This window comes from Eumetopias jubatus, unplaced genomic scaffold (assembly GCF_037043125.1).
Source record: "Eumetopias jubatus isolate StellerSeaLion01/CBP00866 unplaced genomic scaffold, mEumJub1_p1.0 scaffold_8, whole genome shotgun sequence".
In the NCBI taxonomy this organism is placed as follows: Eukaryota; Metazoa; Chordata; class Mammalia; order Carnivora; family Otariidae; genus Eumetopias; species Eumetopias jubatus.
The window spans coordinates 65,978,134-65,996,599 of NW_028274814.1; the positions used below are offsets into that span (position 1 = coordinate 65,978,134).

At 36.5% G+C, this 18,466-nt stretch overlaps 1 protein-coding gene and 1 pseudogene across 1 annotated transcript in view; one reads left to right on the plus strand and one right to left on the minus strand.

The window, feature by feature from the left end:
- IPO8 (importin 8) overlaps nucleotides 1-18,466 on the minus strand; it is a 73,749-nt gene that overhangs the window by 15,011 nt on the left and 40,272 nt on the right. The window contains exons 18-21 of the mRNA XM_028113228.2: nucleotides 16,750-16,875; nucleotides 15,982-16,079; nucleotides 12,291-12,386; nucleotides 53-273 (exon numbers count right to left, since the gene is read on the minus strand). Coding sequence (XP_027969029.1) covers nucleotides 53-273; nucleotides 12,291-12,386; nucleotides 15,982-16,079; nucleotides 16,750-16,875 — 541 coding nt within the window. The remainder of the gene's footprint in view (nucleotides 1-52; nucleotides 274-12,290; nucleotides 12,387-15,981; nucleotides 16,080-16,749; nucleotides 16,876-18,466) is intronic.
- LOC114216686 (U4 spliceosomal RNA) lies at nucleotides 4,361-4,470 on the plus strand (annotated as a pseudogene).

The following is an 18,466-nucleotide window of genomic DNA, read 5'->3' on the forward strand; positions in this document are numbered from 1 at the left end:
AAAAGTCAACTTTCCAGAAACAGAAATGTAGCGTAAAATCCAAAACACATACCCAAGAAAACAATCTGTATCATTCATCCACTGATTTATAAACTGTACAGTTATAGGTCCAGGGTTGTGAGGCAATTGAATTTGTTCTAAAGTATGTAGCAGCAAATCAGGGTTGTAGTACAAGGCAGCAATTGCAACCTGAAGACACATGGTACGGAGCTCACTAGTTTTGACTCCTCGGGTTAATCTCTCCAAAACAAGTTGAACAAAGAGTGGAATGCACTAGAGGAAGAAATGAAAAAAAGAGTCAACCATATACATAGAAACCAGGTAGAGAGTGTCGATAGTCTTAATGATAATTAAACCTTTGCTTAAACTGTTTTGAGTTATTCAATAAATTCATATTCTCATAAAACCCAGAGATTAAATGGCCAAAAAGAGGTCTGAGAGCAGCAGTGTGAGGAAGTCTCCTTCCTTTCTGAGTGCAGATTACAGTTAGTTGAAGATTGTCCCGCAGGAGTCCACACTCAAATGATGGCAATAATCCAAATGTAGACTCAGCCACTTCCACATTTAAGGTAAAATGACTAGGTTGGAATTTTTCTTTGTTAAATCAAATCGAATGGGACTGAAAATAATCATGATGTGATCAGAATTTCTCCTGAGAAAGAAAATTTCAATCACAGGATGTAATATACAGTGTGGTGACCACAGTTAATAATGCTGTATTGCATATCTGGCAGTTGCTAAGTCGATATCAAAAGTTCTTATCACAAGTAAAAAAATTTTATCTATGGTGCTATATGTTAACTAGACTTATTGTGATCATTTCAAAACATAAATATCAAATCATTGTTATGCACCTGAAAGTAACATGCTACTCGTCAACATCGCAATAAAAAAATTCCTGTTAGTATAAGACTGAAGAAAAAATGATGGCCTTCACACATGAAAATGAAGGCATCTGACTCCAATTCTACAGTATTGATGAACTACTTTTATTAGAAATATTACCTAATAGTTATTTTCACTGAAAGGGATGGGCTGAAATGATTTGTGTAAAACAAAATTCTGAGGTCTTAATACAAGCTCATTTTAAAATTAAATGTTAAAAATCAAGGCTTGAGGGGAGGATTGGAGGACCAGGAAGAGCACAGAGGAGTATGAGGGTGGTGAAGACACTCTGTTACTGGAATGGTAGATATATGTCATTATCCATCTGTCCAAACTCATAAAACGTATGACACCAAGAGTAACCCCTAGGTGGGAGAGATGGGGTGGATGGGTGATGGACACTAGGGAGGGTATGTACTATGGTGAGCGCTGTGAATTGTGTAAGACTGATGAATCACAGATGTGTGCCCCTGAAACAAATATTACATGTTAATTAAAAAACAAAGAGTGACCCCTAGAGTAAACTGTGAAATATGCATTCTCAGTGTAGGCACATCAACTGTAACCACTGTACCACCTTGGTGCAGGTGTTGATTAACAGAACACTGCATGTGTGGGGCAGGAGGATATGGGAAATCTCTGTATGCTCAATTCTGTGAACCATAACTGCTCTAAAAAGTCCATTAAAAAATAAAGTTTCGTCTGAGGGTTGCTGGGGGGGAGGTGGGTGGAGGGATGGGGTAACTGGGTGATGGATATTAAGGAGGGCACTGGATGTAATGAGCACTGAGTATTACATGCAACTGATGAATCACTAAGTTCTACCTCTGAAACTAATAACACACTATATGTGAACTAACTTGAATTTAAATAACATTTTTGAAAGAAAAACTAAAAAATAAAGTTTTGTGTAGAAATTTGAGTTAAATTTAATATGTTTTTGTAGTCCAAACTATAAATATATTAGGACCAGCAGAATACTAGCCGCCTTTAGGAGGATATATAAAATGAAAACACATAACTACACATGGTAATTTTTTTTTTTTTTAAGATTTTGTCAGAGAGAGAGAGAGACAAGGCCCAAGCGGGGGCGGGGGGGGGCAGCAGGCAGAGGGAGAAGCAGGCTCCCTGCTGAGCAAGGAGCCCAATGCGGAACTCGATCCCAGGACCCTGGGATCATGACCCGAGCCTAAAGCAGACACTTAACCAACTGAGCCACCCAGGCGTTCCTACACATAGCACTTTTCAGATTGAGATTTTATAAAGAGATGACTAATTTGATGTTTGATTAACCATATTGAGGGGGCGCCTGGGTGGCTCAGTCAGTTAAGTGTCTGCCTTGCTTTGGGCTCCCTGTCTGCTTCTCCCTCCGCTTGTGCACTCCCTCTCTTTCAAATAAATAAAATCTTTTAAAAAAAAATAAAAAACCTACTGAATTCTTCTCAAATTCTGATACAGAGCATTCAGGTACCACAACACATGTAGGATACAGGCTATATTAAAAAATATTACTATGGAAGAAAGGGGAACTCTCTTGCACTGTTAGTGGGAATGCAAATTGGTGCAGCCACTGTGGAAAACAGTATGTACGTTCCTCAAAAAGTTAAAAATAGAACTACCCTATGATCCAGTAATCGCACTACTGGGTATTTACCCCAAAAGTACAAAAACAACACTAATTCAAAGAAATACATACACCCCTATATTTATAGCAGCATTATTTACAATATCCAAATTATAGATAAAGCCCAAGTATCCATCAGTAGATGAATGGATAAAGAAGATATGTTATACCATACAAAAGAATATTATCCAGCTATAAAAAAGAATGAAATCCTGCTATTTGCAACGACGTGGATGGAAGTAGAGTATATTATGCTAAGTGAAAAAAGTCAGAGAAAGACATACCATATGATTTCACTTGTATGTGTAATTTAAGAAACAAAACAAGCAAAGGAAAAAAAAGAGGCAAACCAAGAAATAGACTCTTAATGATAGAGAACAAACTGATCTCCAGAGGGGAGATGGGTGGGGGCATGGGTGAAACAGGTGATGGGCTGAAGGAGTGCACTTGCTGTGATGAGCACAGGGTGATGTGTGGAAGTGCTGAATCACTACATTGTACACCTGAAACTAATATTACACTGTAAGTTAACCACATTGGAATTAAAATTAAAACTTAAAAATTTTAAAAAATTGTTACTACAGTTAATTATTGTGAATCAATGAAGCCACAAGAAAATGTAAACTAAGCTTGAAAAGCTCTTCTTGAGATGTTTTAATAATAAAGTTTCATTTTAACAAATATTTACTATTACACACAAAGCCATTAAGAATACAAAGAAACTGGGGTGCCTGGGTGGCCCAGTCAGTTAAGCGTCTGCCTTCGGCTCAAGGTCATGATCCCAGGGTTCTGGGATCGAGCCCCGCCTTGAGCCCCACATCGGGCTCCCTGCTCAGTGGGAAGCCTGCTTCTCCCCCTCCCACTCCCCTTGCTTATTTATGTTCCCTCTCTTGCTGTGTCTCACTCTGCCAAATAAATAAATAAAATCTTTAAAAAATAAAATGAATAAAACTAAAATTATCCCTTTGTAAAACAAAATCAATTCTGGGGACTGATTATGCAGAATACTTCTATATACTACTATGGAGTGATCTACAGGATGGATATATGATTATGTGAAGAAAGCAAGATGGGGAAAAAATATGTATAGTATGCTACTGTTTAAGAAGGTGAGGAAAGAAAAAAAAGTGAGGAAACAATGAATACACCTGTTTGCTTACTTTTTAAAATGAAAGGATGAACGAAAAATGGGGTGGGGGAGATGGGGAAATAAACTAAGGGTAGAGGGGAAAGGGATGGAAGCTAGACTTCCTTGAATACACCTTGTTTTGTAAATTAGACTTTAGAGAATTACATATAGGTTATATATTTAGAAAAAATTTTAAAGCATTCCTAAAAATTAAAATGAAATAAATGAATCACACAAACAGGGATTATTTTAAAGGACTTTAAAATTTATGATTTGACTATATTCTGGCTATATATATCCCTAGCATATGGATATACCCTGGAGATAAAAAGAGCTACTAAAAAATCTTAAATGGTTAATGGTAATCATATGTTTGTGATAATATTGGTATAATTACTCTGACACTGTATATTCATATTAGTGGGATAAAACAAGGGAGTAATTATGATGAGAACCAGGATTTTTGGTATGGCAGATATAGATTCAGATCAATTAGGTTAAGTAAAAATGATGTAGTCCTGAACTTGAATTGGAAATATCTGTGTACTAACAATAGGCAAATCTTAAAATGATACAATATGTATTGCTTGGCTTTCTTGTGGAAATAATGACCAACTCAATAACAATGAATATCTCTTGTTCTCGTAATCTTAAAATACCATTTCACAGCATAGGGCAGGAAATGTACAAGATGAATCTGAAACATCTAGTCCTACCAGACAAGCTTTGCGCAGTGGCAGTATCGTAGCCAACGAGGTTTATCCGAGGCGCGATTATTGCTAATAGTCCTACCAGACTATTAGGAATAGTCTGTAGTTTGTAGTCCAAACTACCAAACACGACCAGGATCAGGTCAAAAGCACTCATATGATAAACTCAAGAAGTTCCCACTGGCCAAAGCTGAAACAACTTTGTATACCTGAAATATACTGAAACACATCAAACAAACTTGAATTTATAAATTCATGATAATATTTTAAAAAACAAAAAAAGCAAAATACCTCATTGGTCATCTTGGGAGAATGTTAGGAAACAAACTTATTATCTTGAATCATGGTAAATAAACAGACATACTCACACTGTTGCCCAGAGTAACCTGGTAATAGGTAAAAAAACCTTTGTATAAATATTTCAGCTCATACACAAAAAAGGAATGACAGAATAATCACCACCGACAGCACTAACAACCTAAGATGAGAGACAACTAGACACTCTGTGGCTCCTGGCAGAAATATAAACCACCATCTATGAAGTATTCTTGCCAAAGGAATCACAAATGAATCTAACCAAATCTCTAGACCTAACTCCCAAGTGACAGGAAATACACAGGAATGTAATTCCAAGCAATATAGTCCTTTAGTTCTACTAGAGTGCACCATAACTATAACCTCCCTAACATTAAAGGTTCCCTAGGAACCCAAAATTTCTGACACAAATTCTTGAATACCAATTTTCCAATCCTCTGCAACCCAGTTTAGGAATAGAAACCCACTGTATTACACCAGAAATTTTTATCTGTTAACTTCAAATGGGTCCATCCAACTAAAAGCTATTCTTTTTCTTTTTTTTTTTTTAGTTTCAGGTATAGAATTTAGTGATTCAACACTTACATACAACATCCAGTGCTCATCACAAGTATGCTCCTTAATCCCCATCAACTATTTAATCCATCCCCCACCCACCTCCCCTCTGGTAACCATTAGTTTGTTCTCTATAGTTAAGAGTCTGTTTCTTGGTTTGCCTCTCTTTTATTTGGCACATGCCCCCCATGTTCACTTGTTTTGTTTCTTCAATTCCACATATGAGTGAAATCATATTGTATTTGTCTTTCTGACTTATTTTGCTTAGCATAATACTCTCTAGCTCCATCCATGTCACTACAAATGGCAAGACTTCATTCTTTTTTATGGCTGAGTAATATTTCACTGTATGTATACCATATCTTCTTTACCCAGTCACCAGTTGATGGACATTTGGGCTCTTTCCATAATTTGGCTATTGTAAATAATGCTGCTATAAACATTGGGGTGCATGTATCCCTTTGAATTAGTATTTTTGTATTCTTTGTGTGACTAGTAGCACAACTGGGGGATCATAGAGTAGTTCTGTTTTTAGTAAAAGCAATTCTTTTATTCAACTCTTTATTATATATTAGACTCCTCCAAACTGAAATTTCAACTTTTTCCACTTTCTACAACCCTTCCTATTTTACTGAGAAGATAAAGCTACTGGATTTAAGCTTCCACACCCCTTCTTGCTACCTCAAGACATCTGTATATCAGCATTATCCAAACAGCACTTTCACAACAATTAATAGATGTTCCTTGGGTTTGGAAAACAAAAACATCCCAGAGTTAAATTAATTTGGAATATACAGATAGTAACACCCTCTTAGACACATTTTCAGATAAAGGCACTAGAAGTCAAGCAATAATGAAACCTACTGAATTTTGTTTTATCCAGTATTTCCAAGGCTTATCTGAATACTTTTTGTCATGAACACCTACAAACACCATTAGATGGTCACAGTTTAAGTAATATCACTGTATTCCTGTCCACTGGTATCCATACTTTCTGTATTTGTGGGAAAAGTCATCTTTATAACTCTCCAGGGTAAACCTGTGCTCTTGGGCTTTCTCCTGCCCTCCTCATCTAACAACCTGTTTTTCAATTTTCTGTGCAATGTTTGCAATGGTCCCCACTGTAAATCTTGTTCTAGTCTTCTATTCCCAATGCTGTCAGCCTAGAGTAGAACCCATACCCTCAGACTTCAATTAGCTAATAGCCTCCTCACTCATCTTCATAGCCCAGTGCATGCAGAAGACCTGTTTAGATTAAAGATACTGCTAGCAGACTCTCATTCTAAGTGCCTATCTTTGACCACGTCATTTCTCTGCTCAATGGATTCTCCATTCAATTGCAAGGGTTGGTAAACTTCTAGTCAATATTTAGTAATACTTTCAACTTTGGGGCGCCTGGTAGCTCAGTCAGTTAAGCAATCAACTCCTGACTTTGGTTCAAGTCATGATCTCTGGGTAATGAGATGGAGCTCCGTGTCAGGCTACATGCTGGGTGTGGAGCCTGCCTGAGATTCTCTCTCCCTCTCTCTCCCTCTGCCCCTCCTCCTGCTCATGGCTTCTTTCGCTCTCAAAAATAAATAAATTCATACATACATACATAAAATTTTTTTTAAATTCTTAGTAATACTGGGATGCCTGGGTGGCTCAGTTGGTTAAGCATCTGCCTTCAGCTCGGGTCATGATCCTGAGGTTCTAGGGTAAAGTCCCATACCGGGCTCCCTGCTCAGCGGGGAGCCTACTTCTCCCTCTGCCCCTCCCCCGGCTCATGGTCTCTCTCTCTCTCTCTCTCTCTCTCTTACTCTCTCAAATAAATAAAATCTTAAAAAAATTTTTTTTAGTAATACTTTCAACTTTGTAGTCTACATCCAGTCTCTGTTGCATACTTTTTTTTTTTTAAACATCCCTTCAAAAATGTAAAAACCATTCTCCATTCCTAGGCCATACATATAGGTTACTGGCTGGATTTGGCCCACAGGCCATAGCTTGCCTACTTCTGGCTTACAGGAGAGATTCTAAACTCTTTGGCATGGATTTATTCTATACCTTTCTTGCATTATTAGATCTTATTGCTCAAAACTTTCCAAAAGTCAATCAATAGAACTAAACCCTTCACTACTCTCACTCAAGTCCTGTGCTTTAGTACTCCTTACTTTGTTACCACCTAAAACACTACTCACTGAAGCCTTCTTTGGGGTTCTTTTCTGTCTCTTTGAAACGGCAAACCTAGCTTCTGTCAAATCTGGCTTCTGTGAAATCAGTGCCTTTGAAAATACGTGTAAAACTTTATCAGTAAAAAAAAAGGGAGGCTGGAAGGTCACTCTCAAAAATAATGGAGAATTTGGTGGTAAGAAAATAAGAGGAGGCTGGTGGCTCCTCCTAATTAAAATAAAAAGATGAACCCTAAACTAGCAGTTCACATGGGAAAAGCAAGGAAAGAGATGGTCATGAAGAACCCTCCTGGGGTCAGAACAAACTCAAACATGGACTTAGAAAACTTCAAAACAGCCATTATAAATGTTTAAAGAATAAAGGAAGCCATTTTTAAAGTTACAGGAAGCTATGATGACCATGTCTCATCAAATATAAAGTATCTATTAGGACATATAAATTATAAAAAAGAATCAAATGGAAATTCTAGAGTTAAAAAGTACTATAGGGGCATCTGGCTTAGCCAGTAGGGCATGCAACTCTTGATCTTGGGGTCTTGAGTTCAAGCCCCATGTTGGACACAGAACCTCCCTTTAAAAAAAAAAGTACTATAAACAAAATGAAAAATTCACTACAGGAACTCAATAACAGATCTGAACTGGCAGAAGAGAGAATCAGCAAACCTAAAGATAGACTGAAAAAGAGTATGCAATCCAAAGACCAGAGAAAAGAAAGAATAAAGAAAAATTATCAGAGCCTCAAAGAAATGTGTAACACCACTAAGCACACCAACATATGTGTAACAGGAGCATCAGAAGAAGAGAATAAGGAGAAATAAGAAAAAATATTTGAAGAAATAATGGCTGGAAACTTTCCGAGTGTGACAAAAAACAATCTATACATCCAAGAAAGTCAACAAATTCCAAGTAAGATAAACACAAAGACATTTCATAGGAAACATGGTAAAAGACAAAGAGAAAATGTTGACAGCAGCACAAGAAAAAACATGCATCATTGCCAAGTACAAGGGAATGCTAATAAGCTTAACAACTGTTAAACAATAGAGACCAGAAGGATGGTATATTCAAATTTCTGAAAGAAAAATACGGTCAACCAAGAATTCAGTAGAAACTGTCTTTCAAAATTGAAAAAAAATAGAAACATTCTCAGAAAACAAAAGCAGAGATTTCATTGCTAGCGGACCTACCTTATAAGAAATATTAAAGGAAGTTCAAGCTGAAAGCAAGTGACCCAGAAGGGAATTCAAAGACAAAGACACACACACACACACACATACATACATACACACAAGCTCCACTAAAGGTAATTATGTAATTTTCAAAAATAGAAAAACACTATTTCTTTGACTTTCTTCTCTTGGTTTAAAAAACAATTGCAACTTAAAAAAAAAAGAAAAAGCAACTGCATAAAATAACATCTTAAAATTGTATTGTTGAGATTATAAAATATAAAAATATTTTCAACATTAACAATACAAAGGAGAAAGGAGCAAGACTGTACTGGAACAAGCAAATGACACCAGACGGTAACTCCATCCAAAGAAACAAATGAAAGAATTAAGAAATGGTAAATAAGGAGGTTAATATGACAAACTCTATATATACTTGCTTGCCTTTCTTAGCTTCTTTAACACATTAAATTACAAAAAATAATTATAAACTGTGTATTACTAGGTTTATAACATATATATGTAATATATATAACAGTAATAGTACAAAAAGGAGGAAGAGAAGATAGAACTATATAGGAGTAATGCATCTATTTCTCACTAAAATTAAGTTAATCTAAATCTGAAGTAGATTCTGATACAATGTATTAGAGTAAGCCCAGAACAACCACTAAGCAAATTTTTTAAATAGTGGGAAAAAAATTAAAGCAATTAAAACATGCTATTAGAAAATATTTACTTATTTCAAAGTATTTACTTATTTCAAAAGAAAGCAATAAAAAAATAGGGGAACAAAAAATGAGACAAAAAATAAATAAAATGGCAGACTAAATCCATGCATAACAATAACAATATTAAATATTAATAGATTAAACAATCAAAAAGGAGAGAATGTCTCATTGGATTTAAAAAAAAAGCGGGGGCGCATGGGTGGCTCAGTCATTAAGTGTCTGCCTTTGGCTCAGATCGTGATCCCAGGGTCCTGGGATCGAGCCCCGCATCGGGCTCCCTGCTCCGTGGGAAGCCTGCTTCTCCCTCTCCCACTCCCCCTACTTGTGTTCCCTCTCTCACTGTGTCTCTCTCTGTCAAATAAATAAATAAAATCTTAAAAAAAAAAACAACAAAAAAACAAGATTCAACCAAATGCTACCTACAGGAAACACACTTTAGATTCAAAAATACAAACAGCCTGGGGCACCTGGGCGGCTCAGTTTGTTGGGCGTCCGACTCTTGATTCTGCTCGGGTGGTGGTCTCAAGGACATGGGATTGAGCCCTGGTAACACTTCCCAGGGTGATCTACAGATTCAGCACAATGCCAGCTGGCTTCTTTGCTGAAACTGACAAGTGATCCTAAATTCTAATGGAAACTCAAGGGGCCCAGAATAGCCAAAGGAGTCTTGCAAAAGAACAAAACTGAAAGACTCAAACTTCTTAATTTCAAAACTTACTACAAAGTTATAATAATAAAGACAGTGTAGTCCTGGATTAAGGATTAAAAAATTAACCAGAATGAGAATCCAGAAATAAATCCTCACATTTATAGTCACATCATTTGACAACAGTGCCAAGACAATTCAATAGGGAAAGAATAGTTTTTTCAATAAATGGTACTGAGGGAATTCAAAGACAATGACAAAGACACACACACACACACACACACTGGATTTTCTTTCTATCCACATGCAGAATAATGAATTTAAACCCCTTCCTCATGCCACACAGAAAAACTAACTCAAAATAAATTAAAGACCTAAATGTTACAGCTAAAACTATAAAACTCTTCGAAGAAAAAAGAAGGAAATCTTCATGGACTCAGATTTAGCAATGGACTCTTAAATATAACACCAACCACAAGCAGCAAAAGAAAAAAAATAGATAAATTGGGCATCATCAAAATTAAAAACTGCTTCAAAGGACACCATTAAGAAAGTGATAAGACAATCCACAAATTGGGAGAAAATTTTTGCAAACTGTGTATCTGATAATGGACTTGAATTTAGAATCTATAAATAACCTCTATAACTCAATAATAAACAAATAACCCAATTAAAATGGGCAAAGAATCTGAATAGACATTTCTTAAAAAAGATAAACAAATGGCCATATGAAAAGTCGCTCAACTTCATTTGCCATCAAGCAAATGCTAATGAAAACAACAAGATCCTACTTCACACCTATAAGCATGGCTATAACAAAAAGACCGAGCAAGAGTTGATGAGGATACAGACAAATTGGAACTCTCACTCAACATGAGTAGGAAGGGGCAACGGAGCAGCTGCTCTGGAGAAATAGTTTGGCAGGTCCTCAAATGGTTAAAAATAGAATTACCACTCGTAGATATATACCAAGAGAAATGAAAACATGTCCACACAAAAATCTGCATACAAATGTTCATAACATTATTCATAATAGCCAAAAAGAGGAAATAATCAGGGGAGCCTGGCTGTTTAGTTGGTAGAGCATGCAACTCTTGATTCCAGAGTCGTGAGTTCAATCCCCACGCTGGACACTTTCTTAAAAATAATAGTAATAGGGCGCCTGGGTGGCTCAGATGGTTAAGCGTCTGCCTTCGGCTCAGGTCATGGTCCCAGAGTCCTGGGATCGAGTCCTGCATCGGGCTCCCTGCTCCTTGGGGGCCTGCTTCTCCCTCTGCCTCCCTCTCTCTCTCTCTCTCTCATGAATAAATAAAAAATAAAATCTTTAAAAAAAATAATAGTAATAATAATTTAAAAAGTGGAAATAATGCAAACGTCCATCAACTGATGAATAGCTAAAATAGATGTGATATATCCACCCAATGGAATATGTAGCAATAAAAAGAAATGAAGTACTAGTATACATGCTCCCACATGGATGAACCTTTAAAACATTATGCTAAGTGAGAAAAGTCATTCACAAAGGACCACATGATTCCATTTCTATGAAATGTCTAGAACAAGCAAATCTCTAAAATAAGAAAGGAGAATAATGGTTGCCTAGGCTGCGGGGTGAGTGTTGAGGGGAAATGAGGAATGATTACTACTGGGTATAGAGTTCTTTGGGGGATAGTGAGGCAATGCTCTAAAACTGTCGTAATAGTTGCATGATTCTGTGAATATACTAAAATCCACTGAGGCATGTACACTGTAAAGGAGCAAATTATATGGTATGTAAATTACAGCTCAACAAAGCTGTTAAAAAAAAAAATACACGGAGCAAAAGTTACAGAACTGAAAGAAAAAAGACAACTCCACAATTTTACTTGAACACTTCAACACTTCTCAGTAACTATCATACCATGATTATAGCAAACGTCAAATTAATCTCTGTTGAAAATTTATAGTGCTTTTTAAATCAGTAAAAGAAACTTTTTCTTTTTTGCATAGTATATTCAATTCTGGTTAAAAGAAGGTATATGAGAATATTTCAACAGAATCCACAAAAAATAAAGGGAAAATGCAAATCTCTGGAAAACCTATTAAGGAGAATTTACATATTTATCTCCTTTAGGATTTGCTTGATAGCCTCTTAAATTATTACATATTTTCCTGTTTCTTTCTTTCTCAACTAGAATACAAGGTGCAATTTTCAAACCACATGGGTATTTTTCTCTGACATTTAAATAGAATTTGTTCCAGCAAGCACGAACTACAGGCTATCTTTTTAATTTTCCATCATAATATAAACAAAATGTCATTCAGGTATGTAAATTTTCAATATAAACATCAAGTACAAACTTTCCATACATGCATTACCTGATCAATTCCCTTTCCTTTGCACTGAAGAATGATGACTTCAAGAAGTTTGGCTGCATGACATTCTGCATCTTCTCCTGCATCTCCACATAGTACCTACAGTAATTACAATTCAGCTCAGCAGTGAATGGCATTGCATAGAATTTGAGTCTACATGAAGCAAATATCCCATAAAAATTCGGGCATTAGAATCATAGCTTTGGGGCACCTGGGTGGCTCAGTCAGTTAAGTGTCTGCCTTTGGCTCAGGTCATGATCCCAGGGTCCTAGGATCCAACCCTGCATCGCAATCATCACAATCACAATAAAGTAAGCTATATGAGTTAATTGTCCAGATAAGTGAAGCTTCCCTTTAAAGGCAACAAAACAATAAAATGAAATCAAAAGAAATTTTAAAAAACCTTCCATTTAAACAATGAAACAAACTCTGTAGTTTTGTTTCTTTTGAGTTCATTTTTTCATAATAGTAACCATAATTTACTATCACATACCTTTTAATTTCTCCATATGGAATTTATAACTACAAACATCTTCCATGGATGTTATAACCATTTAGGACTATAAGTATTACAGTACATAAATATAACAGTTTACCAGACCATTCCTCTATTGTCAATTTTGTATTTCTACTATTATAAATTATTCTACAATGCACAGACTCATACATAAAAATTGGAATATAATTGCCTTACATTAAGGTTCCCAGAAAAGAGGTTCATAGAGTAGAGCCATGCTTATATTGGAAATAAGAAAATATGGAAAAATTAATAAGAGTTCAAACACGAGCTATAAGAAAAAGAACAGACTTAACCTGAAGAGGAGACAGAAATTAAAAATAGAGACAGAAAGAGGTAACAGAGAGAAACAAAAGACAGACTCATTGAAAAAAGACAACAAAGTGGACTTTTGTCAAAATTATTCTTAAAAAGCACAGAGAAAATTATGAAAATATTAGAAATGAAAAAGACATAAATACACATAAAGGAAAGATTAAAATAAGCAAATACTATGGAGAACATTATATTCCTTATATATTTGAAAGCTCAGATGAATTGGATAATTTCCTAGACAAATACAATTTGAGAAAACTGAATTAAAAAGAAATTCCTGATAAAGAAGACAGATTGAACATTCTCATTTAATTTTATTACTTCCCAAAAGACCATTAAAATAATAAAGAGGTTTTAGAGGCATAAATCCACAAAGACAGAGGAAAGGAAAAAAAGTAGACAGCTATAAAATTTTGAAAATTGGAAAACAGATGGATCAGTGAACTGAATCACAAATAGGAAGCTGGCAAAGCCAAAAATCAGCCCTATAAAATTTAAAATTCTACTTCTTAGGGCAATATATCTACATTTAGATTCTAAACGTGAATGGGCTCTGGAACCAGAATCCCTTGGTTCAAATTCCAGCTCTGCCACTTATTATCTGTGCTTTTAAAAAAGCTAATTAAGGGGCGCCTGGGTGGCTCAGTTGGTTAAGCCACTGCCTTCGGCTCAGGTCATGATCCTGGAGTCCCAGGATCGAGTCCCACATCGGGCTCCCTGCTCAGCGGGAAGCCTGCTTCTCCTTCTGACCCTCCCCCCTCTCATGTTTTCTCTCTCATTCTTTCTCAAATAAATAAAAATCTTAAAAAAAAAAAGCTAATTAACCTCCATGTCTTACTGTCCCCATCTGTAAAAGGACGATAAAATACTTACGTGGCAGGGTTGTAGAATAAAGAAAAAAACACTCCCTTTGCCCCAAATTGCATTTACTTGGGTTTTTGGTTGGTTGGTTGGTTTTTGTCCCCACCTCCAGAAGGAGAAGAAAAAATATATATTTCGGTAATTTTAAAAATGGGCTCTGGAGCCAGACTACCTGGCTTCAAATATGGCTCTAACATAGACTAGCTCTGTGACAGACAATTTGACTCAGGCATGATGCAAAAAATTGTGCCTCAGTCTCCTCTTTGACCAAAAGGTGATCCTTTCTTCATAATGTTGTAAAGATAAAATAAGTGAATATGTATAAAGTACTTAGGAAATGCCTCATATGCAGTAAGAGTTCAGTAAGTATTAGCTATTATTAAAAACCAAGAATACGACATATATTTTAGCCACTTGTTAAGTCTAAGACATCACTGTGAATATCACTTTTTCCCCAGCTGCTAGAACACGGAGCAGCTGTACTAATGGGTGTAGGACTGCTATGTTTTTTGCTTGCTGCTTTCTCTTCCCTTTTGCCTCACTAGCAACGGTCTCCACAACTTAGGAGAGGATACTGAAGACTGCCAAGTGATTACGATTTAATAAGCTAGGTTATTACAGGGCTAACCGGGTCTTCAAAAATCATGATTCTACCCCTTCAGTTTATATGTGATGAAACTTAGTGACCTCCCAAAATCTCCCAGGCTCTTTATGACTGAACTGAGACCTCAATCAGATGTGCTGATTATCAGTTCAGAGCTCTTAACATCTTGGTACACATCTCCTCTAGTGAGGAAGATAGGTTGTACACTAGATATTTTACTCCCAAGGCCAAACTTAAGTATCTGGCAGCCCTACGCAATGCAGTTTTATATTTATGTATATATAAATATTCACCTAAAGGAGAAGGAAAACATTATTTATACTCATCAATGATTGCAAGATACAACCAACGGAAGGCAAAATCTAATCTGTGACAAAGACAACATAGTAGACAATCCTGTTTGTATGTAAATATAAGAGTAGCCAATATATGGCTAATAAATCATCCTGTACTGAGCTAAATGATGCCATTTTTCCAACTATTCCAATTTTTTTGTCTGTTATTTATATTCAAAATCTATATATATCTAGTGGCTTCCAATATACACGTTCAATTAAAGAAAATCAGTGATTGACAAACTGTGTGGTTATTTTCTTAGCACTTTGCTTTTCTGTTGTTGGGATTTTTAATAACACTTTTCTCTAATCAAGTAGTAAGTTTGCATTTTTAAAAGAGAAAACAAAAAATTATTTATCCTAAACATTATAAAGTACACAGCTACAAGAGTGGCAAACATCAGGAGTGCCTGGGCGGCTCAGTTGGTTGAGCATCTGACTCTTGGTTTCAGCTCAGGTCATGATCTCGGGGTCATGGGATCGAGCCCCACATCAGGCTCTGTGCTTGGCACACAGTCTGCTTGGGATCCTCTCTCCCCCTCTGTCCCTCCCCCAACTCGCACACACACACACACACACACACACACACACTCTCTCTCTCTCTCTCTCTCTCTTTCTAAAATAAAATAAATAAATCTTTAAAAAATAAATAAGGGGTGCCTGGGAGGCTCAGTGACTCAGTCGTTAAGTGCCTGCCTTAGGCTCAGATCATGATCCCAGAGTCCTGGGATCGAGCCCCGCCTGATTCTCCCTCTCCCACTCCCCCTGCTTGTGCTCCTTCTCTCCCTGTGTCTCTGTCAAATAAATAAAATCTTTTAAAAAAATAAAAAATAAATTTTAAAATTAAATAAATAAATAAAAGTGGCAAACATTCTTAAGCACAACACGCAATATAAAATTTTCAAATTACATTCCAGGGTCTATTAGAAAATAAAAAATAGCAAATTTATGTTGAAGGCAACACAAAACTAAAGTATAAGAAACAAACTGAAAGAGCGTTCTGAAGTAAAACACTCAAACATTAGTAAGAACCACTATAACAACTGATTAGGGCACACTTACCTTTCTACACATTGTAAAAAGTATTTCTAAATGCTTTGGATTAGATAATAAAGTATCTGTATCTATTGTCACATAATTATGCAAGAGAGGCATCATATCTGTAAAAAAAAATTCAAAAGCCCAATGAGATTTGAGTAACAAGAGTAGAAATAAATTATTCCCACCGGAACCATATTTCTGTAGCACCCACACATTACTATCTTCCCCCACAACCACAAAATGCTAGTAACAAAAGTGATAGATCTGCTCTATTTATAGACGAGGAAGATGTGGATCAGAAAGATTAAAATGCTCATCATTTATTATAGTGATTGTTCTGAATTTTTGTCTTTTTCTCCATAGGAGTCATCACCATTTGACAAACTGTATTTTCTGGCTTGTCTGTGTGTCCCCCACCTTCCCTGCCCTCTCCCCAACTAGAATGGAAGCATCAAAACAGCAAGAGCTATTTGGCTCACTGCTGTACTGCTGTGCTTAGAGCAGTGCTTGGAATATAGACAGTATTCAGAAAATAGTAATTGAATTAATGTATGGGTATATGTTCTGACTGCAAACTAATTTAAGGTACAACAGGAAACAGTCTCCCTTCTACTGCCTATATTCCCAGAGCTGCAAAACACTGCTCCGATGGCACCACCCTTTCCTCCACGGGGAAAGAACAATTATCTTCTGATTAGTACTAGAATTGTATGTGTCTTTAAGTCAAGTGTCAAAGGAAATAATGTCTAGACACAGAAAAGCAAAAATGTTAGATAGTCAAAGCCATACCTGTAAAGTATTCAAAACAATCCTGCTGAAAAACCTCATATAATATACCTAGCAGCTGCCACATTTGAGGGGAAATACCATGGCAGGTTAAACTATATGCCAGGGAAAGAATTTCTTCATAGAATTCTAGAAGGAAGAAAATCTCTAGTTAGAATGCTAGAAAACAGGAAAAATTAAACACAAAGACCACAGTGAGGAAGATTTAGGCTACCCACTCGCATACACTCCTCTTACACCCAATATACTTTGAGCACCTCTTTCTCGGCATTCCCATCTTCAGCTACTACATTTGCCACCTTACATTTCTTACCAAGATCTGCCCCTTACCCAATAAGACAGCACAAAGATTCGTTTTTACTGAACTTACCCATAATACTGGAAATATGTATATTTTTGATACTGTGTAACAAATAAAATATAGTTTATATTTCTAAAGCTATGTTAGAAATGGATACAAGAGGGGCACCTGGGTGGCTCAGTCGTTAAGCGACTGCCTTCACTGCCTTCGGCTCGGGTCATGATCCCAGGGTCCTGGGATCGAGCCCCACATCCAGCTCCCTGCTGGGCGGGAAGCCTGCTTCTCCCTCTCCCCCTCCCCCTGCTTGTGTTCCTTCTCTCGCTGTGTCTCTCTATGTCAAATAAATAAATAAAATCTTAAAAAAAAAATGGATACAAGAAGGAATAGGTTGTGGTACATCTCTCATGTACAGGATTTTTAACCTACAAATAATTAATATTCTTTGGGAAGCTTAATTAAGCTAGGCTAAAATATCTTCCTGCCTCACATATGTTTACAAACTATATTCTGGACCATATTTTGTCAATTTACAAACCTTGTAAAATTTGTATTTACCACAAGCCAATTATACCTACCATAAAGAGTCCAAAGGGAATGCTCTTGTATTTGCATATATATTTTTTATTATTACCCTCTGTCAGAAGGAAATCATGTATAAACACACAATGAGAAAACACAATTCTCAATACAAAATTTTCAAATAATTCCTACCATGTCACTAAGCAAAAGTCTGTTAACTTCAAAAGTTTTTTTTTTCCTCTTATTTAAAAGGAACTAGGTACACCTGGGTGGCTCAGTGGGTTAGGCGTCTGACTCTTGATTTCAGCTCAGGTCATTATCTCAGGGTCGTAAGTTTAAGCCCCACATCAGGCTCTGCACTGAGCGTGGTGCCTGCTTAAGAGTCTCTCTCACCCTCTCCCTCTGTCTCCCCACCTCCACTCCTGCATGCTCTCTCTCAAAAAATTAAAAAAATCTTTAAAAAATAAAAGGAACTCAGGGCGCCTGGGTGGCTCAGTTGGTTAAGCAACTGCCTTCGGCTCAGGTCATGATCCTGGAGTCCCACGATCGAGTCCCACATCAGGCTCCCTGCTCAGTGGAGAGTCTGCTTCTCCCTCTGACCCTCCTCTCTCTCATGCTCTCTCTAGCTCATTCTCTCAAATAAATAAATAAAATCTTTAAAAAAAATAAAATAAAAAATAAAAAATAAAAGGAACTCATATTCACCCTGGACACGCTTGGAGTTTTTTTCTGTAACATTATTTAAAACACTATATTCAAAAGCTAATAGATGTTTGCCTTACCAAGAGCAAAATAAGATGGAAATCACAGATGTTGGGAAATAATTTGTTACATAAGACAATCACTTGAAAAGCAGCACTATCTGAATATGAAATATCTGAAAGTTCTGTTTATCATCAC